The 18,873-nt window shown below is 52.5% G+C and overlaps 9 protein-coding genes across 9 annotated transcripts; 7 read left to right on the top strand and 2 right to left on the bottom strand.

Annotated features, from left to right (window-relative positions):
- Positions 1-796: 796 nt before the first annotated feature.
- Positions 797-1,878, top strand: LAESUDRAFT_714554 (uncharacterized protein; the record flags this gene model as incomplete). The annotated part of the gene is made up of 3 exons (XM_040907078.1): positions 797-915; positions 973-1,591; positions 1,645-1,878. The coding sequence occupies 3 exons, from the start codon at positions 797-799 to the stop codon at positions 1,876-1,878; spliced, it is 972 nt and encodes a 323-aa protein (XP_040763582.1).
- A 282-nt stretch (positions 1,879-2,160) lies between these two features.
- LAESUDRAFT_737177 (uncharacterized protein) lies at positions 2,161-3,567 on the top strand (the record flags this gene model as incomplete). Its single annotated transcript, XM_040910768.1, has 6 exons — positions 2,161-2,256; positions 2,473-2,708; positions 2,761-3,087; positions 3,138-3,308; positions 3,362-3,439; positions 3,498-3,567. The coding sequence occupies 6 exons, from the start codon at positions 2,161-2,163 to the stop codon at positions 3,565-3,567; spliced, it is 978 nt and encodes a 325-aa protein (XP_040763581.1).
- Positions 3,568-3,689: 122 nt separating this feature from the next.
- On the bottom strand, positions 3,690-7,092 carry LAESUDRAFT_813098 (uncharacterized protein; the record flags this gene model as incomplete). The annotated part of the gene is made up of 2 exons (XM_040914459.1): positions 3,690-6,992; positions 7,045-7,092. The coding sequence occupies 2 exons, from the start codon at positions 7,090-7,092 to the stop codon at positions 3,690-3,692; spliced, it is 3,351 nt and encodes a 1,116-aa protein (XP_040763580.1).
- Positions 7,093-7,347: 255 nt separating this feature from the next.
- On the top strand, positions 7,348-9,772 carry LAESUDRAFT_759746 (para-aminobenzoic acid synthetase; the record flags this gene model as incomplete). The annotated part of the gene is made up of 3 exons (XM_040912632.1): positions 7,348-7,409; positions 7,462-9,365; positions 9,417-9,772. The coding sequence occupies 3 exons, from the start codon at positions 7,348-7,350 to the stop codon at positions 9,770-9,772; spliced, it is 2,322 nt and encodes a 773-aa protein (XP_040763579.1).
- Positions 9,773-10,093: 321 nt separating this feature from the next.
- On the bottom strand, positions 10,094-11,480 carry LAESUDRAFT_737174 (Clavaminate synthase-like protein; the record flags this gene model as incomplete). Its single annotated transcript, XM_040910767.1, has 6 exons — positions 10,094-10,315; positions 10,374-10,659; positions 10,720-10,797; positions 10,850-11,127; positions 11,181-11,336; positions 11,394-11,480. 6 exons carry the CDS (start codon positions 11,478-11,480, stop codon positions 10,094-10,096), a joined length of 1,107 nt encoding a protein of 368 aa, XP_040763578.1.
- A 306-nt stretch (positions 11,481-11,786) lies between these two features.
- On the top strand, positions 11,787-12,932 carry LAESUDRAFT_813095 (uncharacterized protein; the record flags this gene model as incomplete). The annotated part of the gene is made up of 6 exons (XM_040914458.1): positions 11,787-11,795; positions 11,848-11,929; positions 12,021-12,116; positions 12,174-12,262; positions 12,328-12,475; positions 12,529-12,932. 6 exons carry the CDS (start codon positions 11,787-11,789, stop codon positions 12,639-12,641), a joined length of 537 nt encoding a protein of 178 aa, XP_040763577.1. The 3' UTR covers positions 12,642-12,932.
- A 194-nt stretch (positions 12,933-13,126) lies between these two features.
- Positions 13,127-14,276, top strand: LAESUDRAFT_759743 (uncharacterized protein; the record flags this gene model as incomplete). The annotated part of the gene is made up of 4 exons (XM_040912631.1): positions 13,127-13,565; positions 13,627-13,683; positions 13,739-13,986; positions 14,046-14,276. 4 exons carry the CDS (start codon positions 13,127-13,129, stop codon positions 14,274-14,276), a joined length of 975 nt encoding a protein of 324 aa, XP_040763576.1.
- A 411-nt stretch (positions 14,277-14,687) lies between these two features.
- LAESUDRAFT_654567 (NAD-dependent glycerol-3-phosphate dehydrogenase) lies at positions 14,688-16,181 on the top strand (the record flags this gene model as incomplete). Its single annotated transcript, XM_040904489.1, has 8 exons — positions 14,688-14,962; positions 15,017-15,173; positions 15,228-15,252; positions 15,304-15,400; positions 15,458-15,570; positions 15,620-15,897; positions 15,954-15,975; positions 16,033-16,181. 8 exons carry the CDS (start codon positions 14,688-14,690, stop codon positions 16,179-16,181), a joined length of 1,116 nt encoding a protein of 371 aa, XP_040763575.1.
- Positions 16,182-16,447: 266 nt separating this feature from the next.
- LAESUDRAFT_743609 (uncharacterized protein) lies at positions 16,448-18,804 on the top strand (the record flags this gene model as incomplete). Its single annotated transcript, XM_040911266.1, has 6 exons — positions 16,448-16,677; positions 16,767-16,844; positions 16,913-17,984; positions 18,037-18,205; positions 18,257-18,628; positions 18,679-18,804. The coding sequence occupies exons 1-6, from the start codon at positions 16,581-16,583 to the stop codon at positions 18,802-18,804; spliced, it is 1,914 nt and encodes a 637-aa protein (XP_040763574.1). The 5' UTR covers positions 16,448-16,580.
- Between the last annotated feature and the right edge of the window lie 69 nt (positions 18,805-18,873).

Raw genomic sequence — 18,873 nt, 5'->3', positions numbered from 1 at the left:
GATCCGGTGCAGCCGCGCGTGGCGCAACCGAAAGACTCCTGATAGGTGGCCTCTGACCCGTATCATCATGACAGTTGATCTATTCGAGAAGAAGCAACGCTGTTAAGCTATTTAGTTACAACCTATGAAAAAGATACCTGGCGCACGGATTCTTTCTCCCCAAAGGCAGAGGCCGCACTCAAGCGAGGGCCGCCCACTGCCCCACGGGTTCTCGGATGCTTGCCGTCCGAACCCACTTCATCAGGTTCAGGGGAGATTGATCCGACGGCCGGGATTAATGAGATCTCAAAGCGACCAGTTGTAATCTATGCGTCACCTGAACGTCCAGGCTCAGGCGTGGTGGGACAGGTATGGTCTAATGTGAATTGCTGTGATCCTTTCCCCAATCATCAAGCATAGCAACGCTACTCACAGACAATGTCATGAGAGGTCTATCGCATCCCTGGAACCTCGATATGACCGGACCGTTATTCCGTGGGGGCGAACCGCTCAACGGGATGCAGTCATGTAGACGCAACACATGCGGCCCTCCATCCATGAGCAACGTTACAAGTTGCATGAGCGATGAGCGAGACAAGATGTTGAGCAAATGCTCGAGGAGACACTGAAGTGAGCATGAGCGGAATGCAGTCCTTAGCGCCACGATCTTGTAGTTGATCGCATCAACTGCCTTATACGGTTGGCGCGAACGTGCCATTCGACCATCACCGTCGCGATTGTGCAGTCCACGAGTTGTGATATATTACGGCCTTGTCAGCTCTATCACCGCATCCAGACTCTGTAACAGCACTTCTGCATGTCAGACAAGACCGCACGCATTCACGCCAACCCGTCTAACCGTGCTGGGGCGAGGGGGGCCGCCGATCGGAAGGTGGTCTTTCGAAGCGTGCTGGATAACCCGTTCAGGGTGCAATGGTGATGTTTCACCGCCACATCAGCTCCCCGACCACAGTTATGGACCTCATCTCACAGGCCATCCCTTCCCGTAAATGTGCAAAATACAATTTTCACTCGCGTGCTCGACATGGTCAGAGAAGTCTCCATATATCATCACTCCCGGCACGGGCACAGCTTCCAACGAAAAAGAGCTCAGAAAGGCCCAAATGCCCGAACGCGCAAGAGCCAAAGGTCGTCATCTAGGGACACATCACCCCATGAACCCAACTCTTTGGATGATGAAACCCTCTCTGTTCCCGCATGCCCAGAAACTCCCACTAATTCCAACACGGCTGTGCTTGGCACAGAGTCTACGTCAATACCGCTCCCGCCGGTTCTTGATCATTTGGAAATTGGCATCAATCAAGTAACCAAATTGTTGGAGGGGATGGCACAGTCCTACCGCCGAGCCGTAACAGCGAAGGACAGCGCCGAGCTTGCCACGAATGACTGCAACCACCTAGTCCTTGTCTGCCGGGGTGATGTCAACCCTCCCATCCTGATTCAGCATCTTCCCCATCTTGCTGCGGCATGTAATTCTCGCCGTGCCAATGGAACCACTGGCAAAGTTTGGCTCGTTCCTTTACCCAAAGGTGCAGAGCTGTCCTTGACAGAGGCCTTAGGTCTCAGAAGAGCCTGCGTGATGTCAATTGCGGTGAGTGTAGTCGCATCAATTTGGCAGCAGACTCTGACAACCCTGTTTTGAAGGACTCTGCCCCGGACTTTTCGACGCTTACAACCCTTCTTGAGAAGATACCATTGATCACTGCTCCCTGGCTGTCACATTTGTTGACACCTCAGGTTGACAGTCTTGTCCCTACACACATCAAGCAACTCCATACTACGGCCCCCAAAGACATGAGAGCTGCCAAACAGAAGCGAGCGAAATCAAGGGCAGCCGCCCGACAACGGAAAAGAGATTCGAAGAAGCATCCGGCGTAGACCATCTGTTCTTGTTCTGTGCCATTGGCGGTAATGCTGGTCATACTATATATACGTTCTCATGCCTGTTATACCCGCGTGAGAAATTTCGTCGATCGAGCGCTTTGCTTATCACCATACTATATTACGATCGCTATACGATTCAACTGCGTGAGAATTGGCCTACTGTATCGACTTGTTCTTGTCTTGCTTAGTCTCAGGCGCTATAGTGTGACCATCGAGTATTATGTGGAGGACAGACCGCGAGTCCACCGGCACTCTTGTATAAACTCTACCGAGATCATGTTCATTGCGATAATTGGAACGCGATCATCCGGAAGGTCCACGCTCGAGAGTTATCTGGTAGAACTGAAAGGGTTCACTCCCGTCCGCCTCGAGGTACATTTATTTAGATATCATCTATGCAGGATGCAGGCTGAAGAGTTCTGAGTGGTCTTAGGGTAAACTTGATGCTATAAAAAATCGCGCTGAGCCTGATGTCTGGCTTCCGTAGATGCAGACTCTGGACACGATAAAATCAAAGGCTTCGTCAAAATATCCATTCCTTCGTCGGATTACAGGCGTTCGTTCCTCACATTGAACTCGCCGTTACAGCCTGAGTCTCCCGCCTCGGACACTCCCGCATCTGACACAGATTTGTATCGCTGTAATCCCCTGAGCTTCTCCACGCCTACTGAACTGCTAGACCATGTCACGCGCAACTGGAGGACGGACTTCGTTACAGTAGACCTTGTCTCTAAAGATGTCCTGGAATCCTTTGCAAAACGGCCGTTCTTCGTGGTCATCAATGTAGATGCCCCGCTGCATATCCGCTTCGAACGCGCGGCGCGGTGAGCCTCATGCGCTTTACTGAACTCGTGTCATTAATGCCTTTTCCGATAGATCCCTTGACAAAGCGCTCTCGCTAGAGGACTTCGTCAGGGACCATGACGAACAGTACTATGGAACGGCACCATCTGCGTCGCAACCAACGTGGTCTTTGATTGATTTGCATGGTCTCGTCCATCTTCATGTCGTCAATTCATTCGAAACTATTTCTGCGTTCTATACGTATCTCGATGGCCTCGACCTGCTAGACGGAGAACGCCTGCGGCCGGGATGGGATGCTTACTTCATGCAGCTGGCGTCGCTAGCCTCTCGAAGATCAAATTGCATGAAGCGCCGAGTGGGTGCAATTTTAGTCCGTAACGAGCGTATCCTCGCAACGGGGTACGTGTTTCCTAATTCATGGTGATCGTCCACCAAAGTGCGCGCATCAGGTACAATGGCACCCCGCGCGGCTTGGCGAACTGCAACGAAGGTGGCTGTGATCGTTGCAACTGCGCGAATGAAACATCGCATGAATGCATCTGTCTCCATGCCGAGGAGAACGCGCTATTAGAGGCCGGAAGAGAACGTATTGGCGATGGCGCTGTCCTGTATTGCAATACGTAAGTGATCGACGGGGTCTTTCCGCGTACCTTCATTGAGCCCTAATGCGCAGCTGTCCATGTCTAAAATGCACGGTCAAGATCATTCAGACGGGTATCAAGGAGGTTGTGTACAATCTGAGTTACAAGGTGTCAGTAGGATTCTGTGCGATAAGACGTAGCCGACCATTGACACTTTACGTCGTGCAGAGATGATGCTTCAACTGCATTGTTTGAGCAAGCAGGAGTGCTACTTCGAAGGCACGCAATGCCAGACTAGCTACTGGGCCAAATTGATAACCATACAAATCCCTCGTCGTTGACTCTTTTTCCTTCCCACCAAAGCAATTCACTGATATGGATAATGTCGGTCATCACTACACAATGTCATGACTAGAAATACTACGATGAGAATAGAATACCTGCATTTTGACGTATATCCCACTTCGTCTCCTTCAAGAACTCCACAGAGCCATCAATCTGTCCTTCGGTGGCAGACAAAGCTAACCACACAGCGTCTTCATTATTCAAGCTAATGGCCCTATACAGATCCAGAGCGCACGCCTGCAACTCCTCGTGCGCCTGAATGTGCAGGAAGCGCCTGCACAGCAAGATGACTTCCCATATCGCAGAGTCCTGAGGCTGCACTTCTCTGACCGCGGCCGTCATGGTCCTCAGCACGGACCTGTATAGCCGATGAGAGTACGTATACGCTGACTCCGTGCCTACGGCGCCAGGTCCCCGTCTCGCTAGCGCGCTACCGGCGTCGGCGCTGGCCAACCTCTGCAAAGTTACGCGAAAACGCGGCCATATGTCATCCCATATTCTGCGATACATGAAACTCCCGACGTGGATGGCAAGTGATTCCACCAAGGACGCTGCAGCGCTCACCACAAACGGCTCCTGATCGGCGAACCGATTCAGGATAAATGGCCACGCGTGGTGAATAGACGGAAGTAGCGCTGACTCAGGCAACACGGGGACGGCAGCGCTGAGCATCAGAAGGATCCGAGCCCGAATTAAGGGGGAGCTATGCGTGAGGAAGTAAAGCGACCGCGAAACGATCTGCTTTGTCAGGGTTTGAGAGGGCGTTTCTGGTAGTTCCGGCTCCGGCTCCGGCTCCACGCCCGGCCCCTTTTCGCCGACAGTATCCGCTGTCTCTTCCTCTTCGACAGGAACATGCTCATGTCTGTGATGAATCCAGTCCATGAACGCCTGGAGGGCATCAGTATTGTTTGTTGCATTCGTCCGACCGTCGAATCTGACAGGCTGGACGGTCCGATGACCTTCGACGTCTTCCACCACTTTAACGACTTCCGTCAACACCTCAATGAGCCCGTCAACAATAACTTCATATCCGTGATACTCGTCGAGACGGTCGAAGCATTCTTCGACAACATCTCCTGCCTTCTGGACGACGTCAGGGCCGACCAATCGGACCAGAATCACCAACACTTTGGTTGCGTCTACATCCAGCCATCGGCGGCTCAAGCGATGTGAGACAGCATCGAGCACATAGTCGAAGTTGGAGAGCAACAAATTCGCTGGAGAAGCGTAGGACGTGCTGCGAGTGATGTAAAGCAGCGCTGCCAACCCAGTGGCAGAGACAAGGGAGGACTCAGAGACGATCGAGCGCAGGACAGGGTACAGCGTGTAAAGTAGAAGGGGCGCGAACCTAGCCTCGAGTATGCCCGCCGTTATGGACAAGAGTTGAAGACAAATGGCCTGGTATAACAGAGGCTGTGAAGCAGGCGGACGAAAGCTGGCCGGCCGATAATTGCCCACTGCACGGATGTTGACTAGACCTCTGACGTGCTCGACCATGACACCGTCTTCTGCCTCCTTCGAATCTGTCCCTTGTTGCTGAGGCAGCTCCTCGTCCACATCCATCCACGATTCGCATAATTGTCTTGAAAGACCCCGCGCGAGCTTTTCCAGCCTCTTGTTCCTTGGGACCAATGGCAGATTCTGCGCATCTTGATCTGTAAGGGACACCCGTCCGACACCTTCCAAGAGTCTACATGCGCACCACAGCGCGGCCACAGCCCGCCGACTACGTCCGCTCTGACCCACGGTCAGAAACCAATCCACTGCGAACAAACAGTCTTGGCCAGCCGCAAGGCCCATCGAGCGGAACATTTGCTCGAGCGTGAGATGCGCCCCTTGCTGGACAACATGCCTAAGTGGAAGCTCCGGGAACGGAACCCAATCAACAGAGCCCGAGTCGGACTCAAGCAGCAAAGACGTCACAGCTGCGCTGGTCACCATAGCGGGCGGATCGACTAGTTCAAGTACTGACAGCAAACTCCAACCCCATTTCTCAATGCCGCCGGTGGGCCCGAGGAGCTTGCCCACACCCGAAGCAATGGCAGGGATGCCAGGTTCCGTGTCATTTTCTGTGGTTCCGAGACGGCAAACGCTTTCGATAAGGCCAGCAATGTGCTCTACTTTTTGATCGGCGTGCATTTGGATCAAACGAGGCAGGGAGGCCAGGCTATCTCTCGAGACTTGCATCATAACTAGCAGAAGGGCGTGCTTCGAGCTGCTCGATGGCATGAGTAGCCGTCGGAGGCCTTCTCGGGACCGATCAGCGACTGTGGGGAACGATGAGCGGGAAAGGGAGAGAAGTATGGACAAAAGAAGCGGCTGAGACTGAGGCACGGTAAGAGTTGTCGCCGACAGGACGGTCTCTGAGAAGGTAGACAGAGCTAGAAGAGCTGCAGGGGTCGGATGGTTTACTAATGGTGTGAGAGCATTCATGGAAATGTGCAATTGAGACGCGGTGCCTCGCAGCCAACTAGGAGTACGCAGAGTGGCATATGGTGAAGCGCGTGAGGTCGATGAGGGTTGTGTGTCCGACGTGTCCGTTAAGTTAGCGAGATCTTCCAAGTCGTTGATTCCCTTGACGGCACCGTGTCTGACGCAGACAGCGTCTCCGGCTGACCTCAGTATGACAGTTCGCATGACAAGCAGTGCTGCAGCCACAATCTCTCCATTCGCCCAGCCTTTCGTAACCCCAATTCCGAGCGCAACCTTGCTGGTTGTACTGACAACGCCGGGCAGCACGGATGGCACGAAGTCCTCTGGAAGGTACTCTTCGACGAGTATAGCCAAGACTTTGAGCGACGTCCGTTGGAGCGGGAGATGCACGGACTCGGAAGTCGATAACAGGGAGTTGAGCGTTTGGCCAAGGACAGGGATGAATGTCATTGTTTGCGCATGAGACCGGAACTTTGCAGATATCGACGCCGCACGGGGAGGCTGAATTTCACCCAAGGGATCTTCTTCGGGCGATCGGTCTCGTAGAAGCACCCACAAGCAAGATGCGGCAGCTTCCTTCGTCTCATCATCCCGTGTTTTTCCCTTTCCTTTGCTGTCTATTCCTCCAAGGATGGCACCGCATAACATGAAGATCTGCTCCCAGATAGTCTCGTCGAAGTGCCACCACCAACTCTCACATAAGATTCCAAGGATTATCAGGATCTTCTCAATGACTTGGTCTGGAATAGTGGAGAGGGCATTACGCCTTAGAATGGAGGATAAGGGGAAGAACACGTAGGAGATGACTGCGGGTCGCAGGACATGGCCAACAGACTGCACATCGTGCAAAGTCGCAATTAGATCGGTAAGAAGCTTGGAGACTGTCGATATCGAGGAGGGAGTTAGTAGGGAGTTTCCAAGTAGTGGTACGCAAGAAACCTTGAGCTAAAGGGACGGGTCAGAGTATGCGCTGCAAGAAAGGCGAGTGCATGCTCACCCGCCGGAACGTAGCTTGGGAGCTATCCTCGCTTTGCAGAGTAAACATTCTCGTAATTTTCAGCCCTAAGAGGATCGCCCGAAGTAAGGGAAGTTGTCTCCGGCACAGTCGCGGTGCATGAGGTCTAAGGCCTAAGACCTTAGACGTAAGAGCAAGTGGCGGTGTCGCTTCGGTTAATTCCCATCAAATTCCGCTTTTCACCATGTCTCTCGCCTCTGCTGCACCTTCTATTCGCCCTATGGTCGTCTAATTGCATTTAATTTATTCTCTAACTTTCTACTTTTCTCTCCTCCAAGTCTGATTATGGCGATACCCAGCCGACCTCGCATTCTACTCATAGACTCGTACGATTCATTCACCCACAAGTCAGTCCCGAGAACTTGCAATTTCTAATGCAAACGCTGATATACTGCCCAGTCTTGCAGCATTATGTCGTCGCGCTGTACCTGAATGTGACATCCATATCATCAAGAACGACGCCATCTCCATTTCGGAGCTCACTGTCCTGTTGGATCACTTTTCTGCTGTGATCGTCGGACCAGGCCCTGGTTCCCCCTACAATCCAGATGATATAGGTCTGATCAAGCACCTCTGGAAGCTTTCCGATCAACACCTTCTCCCCGTGTTTGGAGTTTGCCTTGGTCTACAAAGTCTCGCTCTGGAATTCGGTGGCCGGCTCAAGAGACTGAGCGTAGTCAAACACGGCCAGGTATCGCGCATCCTTCACCAGGGTAGTGAGATATTCAAAGGCGTCGGGGACGTGGATGCTGTTCGCTACCATTCGTTGCACGTAGAGCTACGCGGTGACGAGGAGGTCGAACCGCTCGCCTGGGCAGATGATGGGGAGGAGAATGGACGCGTCGTGATGGCCGTCAAGCACAACGTCAAGCCGTTTTGGGCTGTCCAGTACCATCCTGAGTCTGTCCGTACTCGCGGTGGGGGAGCAGAAGTCCTTTCAAACTTTTGGCGTTTAGCCAAGAATTGGGCTATGATGAAGTCCCGACAGCTACGTCCCTGGAGTGCTACTGTCGGCACAGCAGTCGGTCCATCATGGCCCATCTCACCACCCATGAGCGCCCCTCACTCCTCTGTCCCAGTCACCAAAGTCAGCACCCGCGTCTTGCAGTTACCCGGGATCGCACCCACTCAGATCTGCGAGCTCCTCGGTGTCGCCGACGAGTCCTCCGACTTCGTCTTACTTGACTCTGCTGCTCAGCCTGGCCGATTCTCCGTGATCGGATGTCTCACGGCGGCATCGCAGAAAATAACGTACTGCGTGGGCGGTTCGCATGTGTGCGTGTCGACGCAAGGTGATGGTTCACACTTGGAGCAACTGCACGCGGCTGATATCTGGACGTGGCTTGCCGCCTTCATGCGTGCTAGAAGAGCGGAGGCTGGCGCGACCGAAGTGCCCTTTTGGGGCGGGCTTGTCGGGTTCTTGACCTATGAGCTCGGTGTGCAATCTTTGGCTGCGGCACTGCCATCGCGACGGCAAAAATGCGCTCATGGACGTCACTCTGACGTTAGTCTGGTATTTGTCGAAAGGAGCATAGTCTTAGACTCCCTAACAGGTAAGGTGCATGTGCAATCAATATTGCCAGACGACGACGCCTGGCTTGACGATACATCTCTTCTCCTCAAACAGAGCGCCAAGACGCAGCCAGAAGAGGCGCGCGCTTCACCTACCAAGCGCAGAAAGAAGAACAGTTCTGCGGCTGCTCCTACAGTGGTTCTTCCGGATCGCGAACGATACATCGCTCGTATCAACCAAGCCAAGGAACATCTGTTCGCTGGTGACTCATATGAGCTCTGTCTCACCGCAGCCACTCACATACGCGTTCCGAAGACAGTCTCCACAGGTGCAAAGCGCAGCTCCTCGTCATGGGAACTATACAAACTCCTGCGCTCCCGCAACCCCGCGCCTCATTCCGCCTATCTGCGCTTACACCCGTCCACTCTCCTTTCGTCCTCTCCTGAGCGCTTCCTGTCCTATTCCAGGCCGCCGCATTCCACATGTCAACTGCGCCCCATCAAGGGCACTGTCCGCAAGGCACCCGGGGTAACGCGCGCTGTTGCGGAAAAGGCGCTTGTAGGTAGCGCGAAGGAAGTCGCGGAAAATCTCATGATCGTTGATCTGATACGACATGACTTGCACGGCGTCGTTGGCGAGGTTGTGGAGGTCAAGCAGTTCTGCAAAGTAGAAGAGTACAAGACTGTCTGGCAGCTCGTGAGTGTCATCGAGGGCAAGCTACCAGGTGATGTAGATAGCGAGCATGAGATGAATTTGGGATGGGAAGTATTACAACGAAGTTTGCCGCCTGGTATGTAATATTCACTCCCCAACCTGTCTGCGATCCTGACCGGCCGTGTAGGCAGCATGACCGGAGCGCCCAAGAAGCGAAGCGTGGAGATTCTGCACACGCTCGAGGATGACGATCGCAGCGTCTACTCTGGCGTGTTCGGGTACTGGTGCGTCGGGGGCGGAGGAGACTGGTCTGTGACTATTCGCAGTTGTTTCAAGCATGACGAGACCCAACTATTGTCCCGTGCTGACGAAGACGAGGATGCCGAAGACGATTCAACTCGGGCCGACACCTGCACCGAAGAGTGGACCCTTGGTGCTGGTGGCGCCATAACGGCGCTGTCTGACCCTGAAGCAGAGTGGGAGGAGATGATTGTGAAAGTGGAGAGCGTGATCAGGGCGTTTGGGGATGTGGAATTCTCCTGAGTGGCTGCACGACGTTTCCTGATTTTGTCCTGACTGTAGCACAGGCTTCATCGCCTGTAATTACTTTTCTAGCGGGCTGCGAATTCAACTCCAGCTCCTATCTCATTACCTTAACTGAATGAACATCTGTTCCCGCGAAGATACACAGCATTCAAGCATATTGATGACAAAAGATACCTATGTAACCCCCCCTCCCCCTTTGAGAGCACTGCGATCATAAGAGTGAAAGAATGCTTCAAGCCAATAACGCTATGTGCCTGAGTTCGCTGGAGATCGAAGGCACGCATGGTGAGCAAGTTATAGCAGTGAAGCAATATTCACTCACTTCTGGACTTGTTGTCCTACTTTCATTGGTGGATAATCTGATTCTTCGTCGAGGTCTATCTTGCCTAGGTTGATCGCATCCGCCCGGATGGCTTGAGCTCGTGCTTGCAAAGATGGGATCGGAGCGAGATCGTAGTCGGATGAAAGGTGACAGAAGAACGTAGAGGAGATACGGATCAATGGACGATCAGTAAATGAAGCTTTGCGTCGTTCGACAGCCTGAATGATATGACACACTGTGAAGACCTCAATAATGAATCAACTGGGGCTTGCGCACCTGCAACGTCGCGTCGTTCACAACAACCTCGTGGTATCCAGCCTTGATCAACCCTCCACTGAGATGCTCTAGCTGCTTGCCTGCCTGTACCAGAAGGTACCGACCGGTCGTTGGGAATGTGACTGGAATGCGTTTGCCTGTATTGCGTGCCCAGACGTTGAGGCCAGGGTAGCGAGAGCGGCCGTGGATAGTAAGAAAGTTCAAATCGGTATGGAACCCGGCGAGTATCGTATCCTTCTTTGAGTATTTCACCAGGTCTGACGCCGTTGGCGCAAGTAAGTGAGGACTATATGGTATGGAAGGAACAGATAAGATGCGATTTGGCACAAACAATCAACGAGCATACCCATATCGCCCTGCGTCCGTGAAGGTTTCTTGAGGCAACCCCAAGCCTATGGCTGCCATTTGTGCGAGACTTTCGACACTGGAATGCACAGTAGGTTTAGTGAGTCATGCGCCACATGGAGCATGCTCACGCAGTCTTCATTGCTTGTCCCCATTTCTCCATGACAGGAGTCCAACGTTGACGTATATGTTCGGCTTGTGGCACAACATTGGCTGCATTAAGCGAAGGGAATGCGGTTTCGTACGGTGGTTTCTCGCTCATTCTCCAGAAGAACCTGCACTTTGGATCTGGATTGTGCCCCATTATGTCCAAGGGTCGTTCAGCAGGATCCAAGCGTGCGATAACATTCAGACATGGCTCGTCAACTGCACACTTGGGCTTTTCCGTGTTCTCAAGAGTCACTCCGACCTTCGAGGCTGTGAGCAGCTACATAATGTTGTACACGGTCTGAAATGACAGACTTGATAACCCAATTCCGGGCGTTCATCCTTCTGCAATTCAGCCAAGGACTGTGCGAAATAGTCTTCAAGAAGGTCGAGGAAGGTGCTGTTGTCTTCTTCAGAAACTCGTGAATCGTGGAGGATAAGAGCACCGAATGTTATCAACGCATCGGCAGCCTACTAGACGGCTCAGCGTCTGATAAAGGCCGCAATCCTATAAACTCGTCCCATCACCTTCTTGCATTCTTGTACAGACTCAATGCTAGAAGGACTTGACGCGAATATGTCTGTATCAATGATAGGGAGAATGGGCATCGACATCATGAGCTCAGTGGACCTTTATACAACTTGAGATTTGGGCATGACGGTCAGATCTTCAAATCTGGTAGCATTATTGAACCATCGCTCACCTTATAACCAGAGAAAACAATACGCCACCGATAGGACGACGTTGCAAGCACAGTTTGGAGAAGACGAAGTACAGAGGCTGATCATTATTGTACTGAGGCAGCGCACGTGACCTCCATATAGCCCATTATCGCGGGCGCTTATGCCACAGCTTACCTCTACTAAACACGCTCTGTGCTCACGACCAGCCTCTACCACTGTCCCGCCGCACCTACTACAATGATTAAGGTATGTTTTAACCTGATTACTTTACTTGAATCTGTTGTTGAAGGAACTACAGATATGGAGCATGAAGAAGAACGAGGATGCGGCGGCGAAGAAGAAGCCTAAGACCAGTGCCGCTCAGATTCGTGTACAGAAAGGTGCACATCCACTCGTGCCACGGACGCCACGAACAATATACCTGCTTGCAGCTCCAACGTTTTCACTCGTATTGACATTTATATATCGTAGATTTGACAGAACTTGAGCTGTCATCGACAATGAAGACGCATTTCCCAGATCCCACAGATCTACTCAACTTCTCCCTCACCATCACTCCTGATGAAGGCACGAGACTCGGCTATTATCATGTTTCAGACTAAGCTCAATGGCTACGCGAGATAGGCATGTACAAGGGTGGCGCATTCGTCTTCAGCGTGAACATCAACTCGAATTATCCCCATGAGCCACCAAAGGTGAAATGTACGCAGAAGGTAATTCTACACATGATGAAAGATAAGAAAGCATTCGAGATATCATCTGCTAACTAACTGCCTAGATCTATCACCCCAACGTTGACCTTGAGGGGAACGTTTGCTTGAACATCCTTCGAGAAGATTGGAAGCCGGTGCTCAACTTGAACTCTGTCCTGGTCGGACTTCAGTATCTCTTCCTGGAGCCGAACGCGGATGATCCATTGAACAAGGGTGAGTTGTCATCCTAACGTCTCTCCGTCACACTCACAGGATCGGTAATGCAGAGGCCGCGGAGGAGCTACGCAGGAACCGGGATAGCTTTTTGCAGAGCGTGAAGACATCCATGCGTGGAGGCATTATCAAGGGGGTGCAGTACGACAGAGTGCTCGTGTCATGACATGTTGCAGAATCTTGGCTGCGCTTAACGGCTTTAGATCTGGGCACCTACACGTTGTTGTCGCGAGGACCGGAGCCGTTAGAGTAGAAGTGTAAGACTCTCTGTTCACTATTTGTCTTCTCATGTACCCCTTGCATCATCGTAACTCGCATAGCTACTTCCACGCAGTAAGCACGTTCAGGCTCCGGACGTCATTGCATTGTTGCGCCATGCCACGTATTCTTACACACCATCGCGACCGGACTAAAACGATTCGAGGCTGATCAGCAGACTACTCGTGGCGATGCCGGCTCCAGATGCGATGTCTATCCGGAGCCATATATATGTGAGCTCGCAAGACCTGCTTGAGCACTGCTAGCTTGAACAGCGCTACCGTACCACTGCTAAGCGCGCCGAATCACGTGGTCCACCTTCTATTGTGCCCTATCAAATCCCGGACATCCTGAACACTTGCATTATTACTGCTTCACCTGTGAGCTTCATCAATGAGTGCACTTCAGAAACTTACCAAGAAACAGAAGAAAGCCCTTGCCTTCAGAGATCGCAAGGGAAAGGGGAAGGCCAAGGCATTTGACGAAGACAATGTCGTTCCCGTCGACGAGACTCAAGATCTTGTGGATGATTCCATGGAGAGTCAAGCTCCAGATAGCCGTATGGAAGGTCAAGCAGGACATGGGAAGCCTTCGGCTGCAAGGGAGCCTAAGATGGACGAGGTTCTTGGAAGTCATAAGTCTACGAAGAAGCGCAAGAGGGAGGATGGCAATGCGGTGGAAGACGAGAAGAAACCGACTCAGGAAAGGAAAAGGCGGAAGGAGGCGGTTAAGGATGGAGAGAGCAAAGAAGTCGGGCTGGAGGCAGTAGATGACGGCGAGGAGATGACCGAAGGGAAGCACAAGGCCAAGCAGCGGTATATTTTGTTCGTCGGTGAGTATGCCCACATTTCCGACCTTTTCTTGTAGCATATCTCACGCAACCATGATTTAAGGCAACCTGAGGTATACAACATCGAAGGAAGCGGTGCAAAAGCACTTCGCTGCATGCGGTACGTCCTGCGTTACCTTTACCTTTGTAAGATATGGTAGCTAAGCCCTGCGTAGATCCACCCCCGACTGTTCGCCTGATGACGCCAAAGCCCTCTGTTACTGGCAAAACTACCGCAAAGTCCAAGGGGTTTGCGTTTCTCGAGTTCCCGTCCAAGAACGGCTTGCAACAAGCTTTGAAGCTTCATCAGTCTGAACTGAACGGGCGTATGATCAATGTGGAGCTCACCGCGGGCGGTGGTGGGAAGAGCGAGAATAGGCTGGAGAAGTTGAAGAAGCGTAACCGCGAGTTGCATGAACAGAGAGTGCGTCTACCTTGTACGCACTCAGGGTCAAATCTAATCTGACTCTATATTTGCCGCAGAGAAAGCGGTTGGTAAAGGAGAAAGGCACGACAAAAGATGCAGACGAGGATATCAGGATGCCCCGCCCGCAGCGATATTCTGCCACATCTGGCGTGGATCAAGCACCGAGCAAGATACGGACGTGGTCGGTAGGGGAGACAACTGAGGTCGCGTCCAAGCGAGGCAAGAAGAGCAAGAAGCGTCCGTCGCAATCCTTGGGCACTGGAGTGAATGCTATACCAGTTGGTTGAACTGGTTTATGAATGCGTACATGTTGCGTTTGGCACTCCAGCGTATATATTCGAGTCTTTCGCGTTACTGGTCGTCCTGGCGCTAAGTACTTAGGGGAGCGCCGTAGGCGCCCGAGAGAGATTTATTACACCCCACATGCTCTTCGCTGTGGCTGCCCCTATTTTAGACAGCAATATTTAAGCGTTTTCCCCTCTAAGAACTTATTATCTGGTTTGTCGCTGCATGTTGGCTGGACAGGCCCCTCGCGAGCTTGAATGGGGCCATTCGTCACTTTGGGACGGAGACGGGTTCATCTCTTTGCGCCCCATCGATTCCGGCCTGCATTCGGTTCAGAAGTACCGAAGTCCACTTGCCATATCAGAAGATTATCCGTACTGCCGTCTGCCTTCCGCTCTCCGCCCTCTCACTTCATGGATTACGATCGCTCGAAGGTTTTGGTTTTCGGCGCCGGGAACTTTGGCAGCTGTCTTGCTGATCATCTGGCCGACTCTTTTCATACTGTCTATCTCTGGTCCAGGGATGAGAAGATCGTGCGACATTTCAATCAATATCATCGGAACCCCGAGTTCCTGCAGGACCATGTCTTTCCCGAGTCGATCACAGCAGTCGGTCCGGAGTTTCCGTCTGAAAGTATCATCAGACATGTCGACGTGCTGCTGTTTGCCATCCCTACTGAAGGTGTAAGGTACTACTTTGCTCTTCATGAGCTTGACCGCAAGAGGTAAAACTGCAAATCCAGGGAAACGCTCACTGCGTTAAAGCCGAGACTCGATGAGAAAAACTTGCCGTTGTTGATCTTTGTCAACAAGGGCATTGAGATCAGCACGCACGCGCTAACCTTGGAGATCATTGTCGACACTTGCGGACCTGACATCGCCAAAGTCGCAGCGTTCATCGTGAGCAGTTGCCAAACGATCCTATATATGTCTTATGAAACTAATGACCACCAGTCTGGACCATCCTTCGCAAAAGAGAGTACGTCGCAGGTTTTAAGATATCCAGCCCTCTCTATCTGACGGGCCGTAGTTGTCGAACGGCAGCCGACATCCGTTTCCGTGGCATCCCTCTCCAAAAAACATGCGGAGAGAGCATCACAGTTGTTTCATCAACCTTGGTTCCGTTGGTACGATGTCTTAATCTTTGTAGCTGGCATGTGACTGAATGGTTTTCACGTTCGCAGCTACACCGGTGATGATCCTATTGGCGTGGAATTGGCCGGTGCACTCAAAAACGTCTATGCCATCGCTGCTGGCATGTCAGATGGCCTTGGGTTCGAGAACAATACCAGAGCCAGTAAGATATCGGGATAACGTTTCCTCTATGCAGCTCACAGATATTGCAGTGCTCATAACCCGCGGCTTGGCGGAGATGTCGAGGATCGGAACTGCGTACGGCGCATCGCCGTTGACTTTTCTCAGCCTGGCTGGCGTCGGAGACCTCTTCCTCACTTGCAGCTCGTCGACGAGTCGTAATTATACGGTGGGATATCGTCTTGGGAAGGGAGAGAAACTCGACTATATCATCGAGACATTGGGCAGTGTCGCGGAAGGTGTCACGACTGCAAAGGCACTGCGTACTATAATATCAAAATTAGACGTGGCTGCTCCCATTGCCACTGCCGTAAGCTGTGCTTCCTGACACTTAATGTATGTGATTGACGGAAAGATCAATAACAGGTGTACGAAGTCTTGTACGAAGGTACGCATGCCGTTATGTCTGCGAGAGCGTGTTCGTTCATAATGACGAAATTGACAGGCGGAGACGTGGCAGAGAAGGCGAAGCTTCTGATGAATCTGCCTCCCATACGAGAGATAGACTTGCCTGATGGTGCTGGGAAGCCTGCGCAACAACTGTTGAAGAAACTTGAGTTGGACTCGGTAGAGTATGAGACGACATCATCATAAACCGAGTCCCGCTGCTATGACGATGAATCGACGGTGTAATTTCGCTAGTTAGAACTCGGAAGAAAGCGGGAGCCTATCGCACAATAGGCATTTCGTTGATGGTCGGATGAGAGTCGGACTGCCCGGAGCGGGGGACACGTATTTGATGACTCGACCACAAGACCTGCTATATCAGGCACTGATCTGATCAGGATTAATTACATAATAACCAACTTTTTTTTTCGTACCGAGTAGCAGCAATCTCAGTGTGGCCGCTCATCCCGATTGTCCCATCGCCACTTTTCCTCGCATTTGCTCTCCTCAAAATCGCTTCGGTTTCCTGCATTCACGTCCTGCGCGTGTTAGCCCCCGTTGACTGCGAACAAAGGCTCTTTTGCTGTGTCACCCATCTCAAGCACCATGGTCTCCCCTCTCTGGAAGGCTTGCTCCGAGGGCAACCTTGAGAACGTCAACGAGCTGTTGAAGGAGGCATCGACCGCAGATATCGAGGTAAACGGTGCGTGTTTTACTTCATTGGATGCTTGTTGAATTTATGCGCACCGCGTTTGTCCGATCCATGGATGTGTTAACGCGTCTGTTTGCAAGATCATGATGGCGTGACCCCTCTCATTGAAGCGGTCAAAAACGGACATATCGAGGTAGTGAAGGTACTACTCGAAAAGGGTACGTCGTGAATTCGTTGCGGTATAACAAAAGCGCGTTTTTGTTCATTAAGAAACGTTTTTTTAAAGGTGCTGATCCCACGAACGCTTCCAGCCAAGGTCCCACCGAACAGTTCACATCAGATTCAGCTATCTTGGAATTACTTGACGCGGCAAAAACAGAGCTGAGCTCGAGCGCAGCGCCCGCGCAGGAGCCCGTTTACGCTCATGACCCGAACGTGGACCAGACCAAAGGCTACTATGGTCCCCCGCCTAGTGCATACTACTACCCGGGTGTTCCCATAGGTGCACCGATGCTACCAGACGGTGCTATTTCATACTATCCGCCGCCCGCTCCTGTGGCCTCTGAGCCCAACGGGAACGGAATGCCTAACCTACCTCCTCCTGAAGTTGCGCGAATGATACCGTGTAGATACTACCCTGCTTGTCGTTATGGTTCTTCGTGCATCTTTGCTCACCCGCAGGCTCCGTATATCCAGGGGCCCCTACCTCCTCCGGCTCAATATCCTGCTCCGTACGATTCTATCGCTCCGCCCTACCCGCCGCATACATATTACGGAGTGCCGCAGCCCCCGTACCCGACATCTCCTAACGGTGTCATGTCCCCGCCTGCCGGAGGCCAACCTCTCCCTCAGCCGCCCATGACCCATACGAGGTCGGGATCTGAGGTCGTTTCTCCCATCCAGGCGCCCTTCAGCCCGAATGGCGCGCCTCCTCCCGTTCCGTACGGCGTGATGTCACCTGTATCGCCTACATATGCACATCCTGGCCAGGTTCCGGTCCCTATCTCCGTTCCTCCGCTGTCGCCTCTCCAGCATGCAGGTGGGCCCCAGTCGCCTCAGCAGTCTATGTACTCTCCTATGTCTCCTGTTGCACAAGGCCTTATGCAATCCTATCCTGCGCCACTGGACCCAATGGCTCCATATCCACTGGGCATGGTGCCCAACGGCAGCATATCTGAGACCATCGGCTCACCAAAATCGCCGCAGGAGCATTTACTGATGGATGGCTATGGTCCACGGCCGATGAATAGGGATATCATGACTCATCACCGAAGAGGAAGCGGGAGAAGGCCTTCATTTGGCGGTTCTGGGCGCAAACCTCCCTGTTTGTTCTTTCCAGCTGGGAAGTGCAGAAATGGGTAAGAGTATATGCTAACGTCGTATCATACTTGCCTGACCGCAAAATTACAGCGACGAGTGTCGATTCCCTCACATCTTACCCGATGCGTCATTCCAATATCACCCTGCTCATCATCCTCCGCATTTTTCTGGAAGAGGCGGTCATAGGCCGCGCGCTTCTTCGCATATGAATGGAGTGCCTGGAATCGAGGAGAAGATTGCCAACATGTCAGTACAAGAAGTAAGTCATTTTCGAGCTGCGGTCAGAGACTCCTCGTCTGACTTTGAATAGCAGGATGGACAGCCTGCACAACCACGAGCAGGCGCTAACGGGGTGGACGCCACGGCCAACTCGAGCCGATCGCAATCCAGCGATGGCGTTAACAGGCGAGGACCACAGAATTTCAAGGCGGGCCCGTACGCCAATGGCGCTCGGGTGGACAAGAAATTTATTCCTCCGAAGTCTCAACGCGTGCCTAGCGCTGATGAGTTCCCGACCCTCACCAATACCGCACCTCCACCGCGTAGCCCTGGTCTGCACGGTCCAGGCTCGGGTCCTACAGCCGCACAGATCTTGCAGGCACCTCCCCCGCGTAAGGACGGTCAATCTACGACCCGTGGTTCTTCTCCGGAGCAGAACGGCTCGCAGGATCAAAATGCGAAAGTATGCATATAACATCGTTCCTGAAGGAATGATCTGACTTTGTTTGGCAGGAGAACAAGGCTGACTCTGACGCACCGACGCCTGATCCTTCTGCCAATAAGCTCCCGATCTCCTTTGCTGCTGCCGCCACAGCTGTCCCTGACACTGCCGCAAAGGAGGTCAGCGTCACAGCCTAAAATGGACACTTCATGTCCCTCCTCATGCTCTATGCATTGCTCGCGATCTCATATGAGTATTTCCCTCTC

Source organism: Laetiporus sulphureus (assembly GCF_001632365.1).
Source record: "Laetiporus sulphureus 93-53 unplaced genomic scaffold LAESUscaffold_23, whole genome shotgun sequence".
NCBI lineage: Eukaryota > Fungi > Basidiomycota > Agaricomycetes > Polyporales > Laetiporaceae > Laetiporus > Laetiporus sulphureus.
Note: the sequence above shows the minus strand (reverse complement) of the source record. Positions and strands in the feature narration are given on the sequence as shown.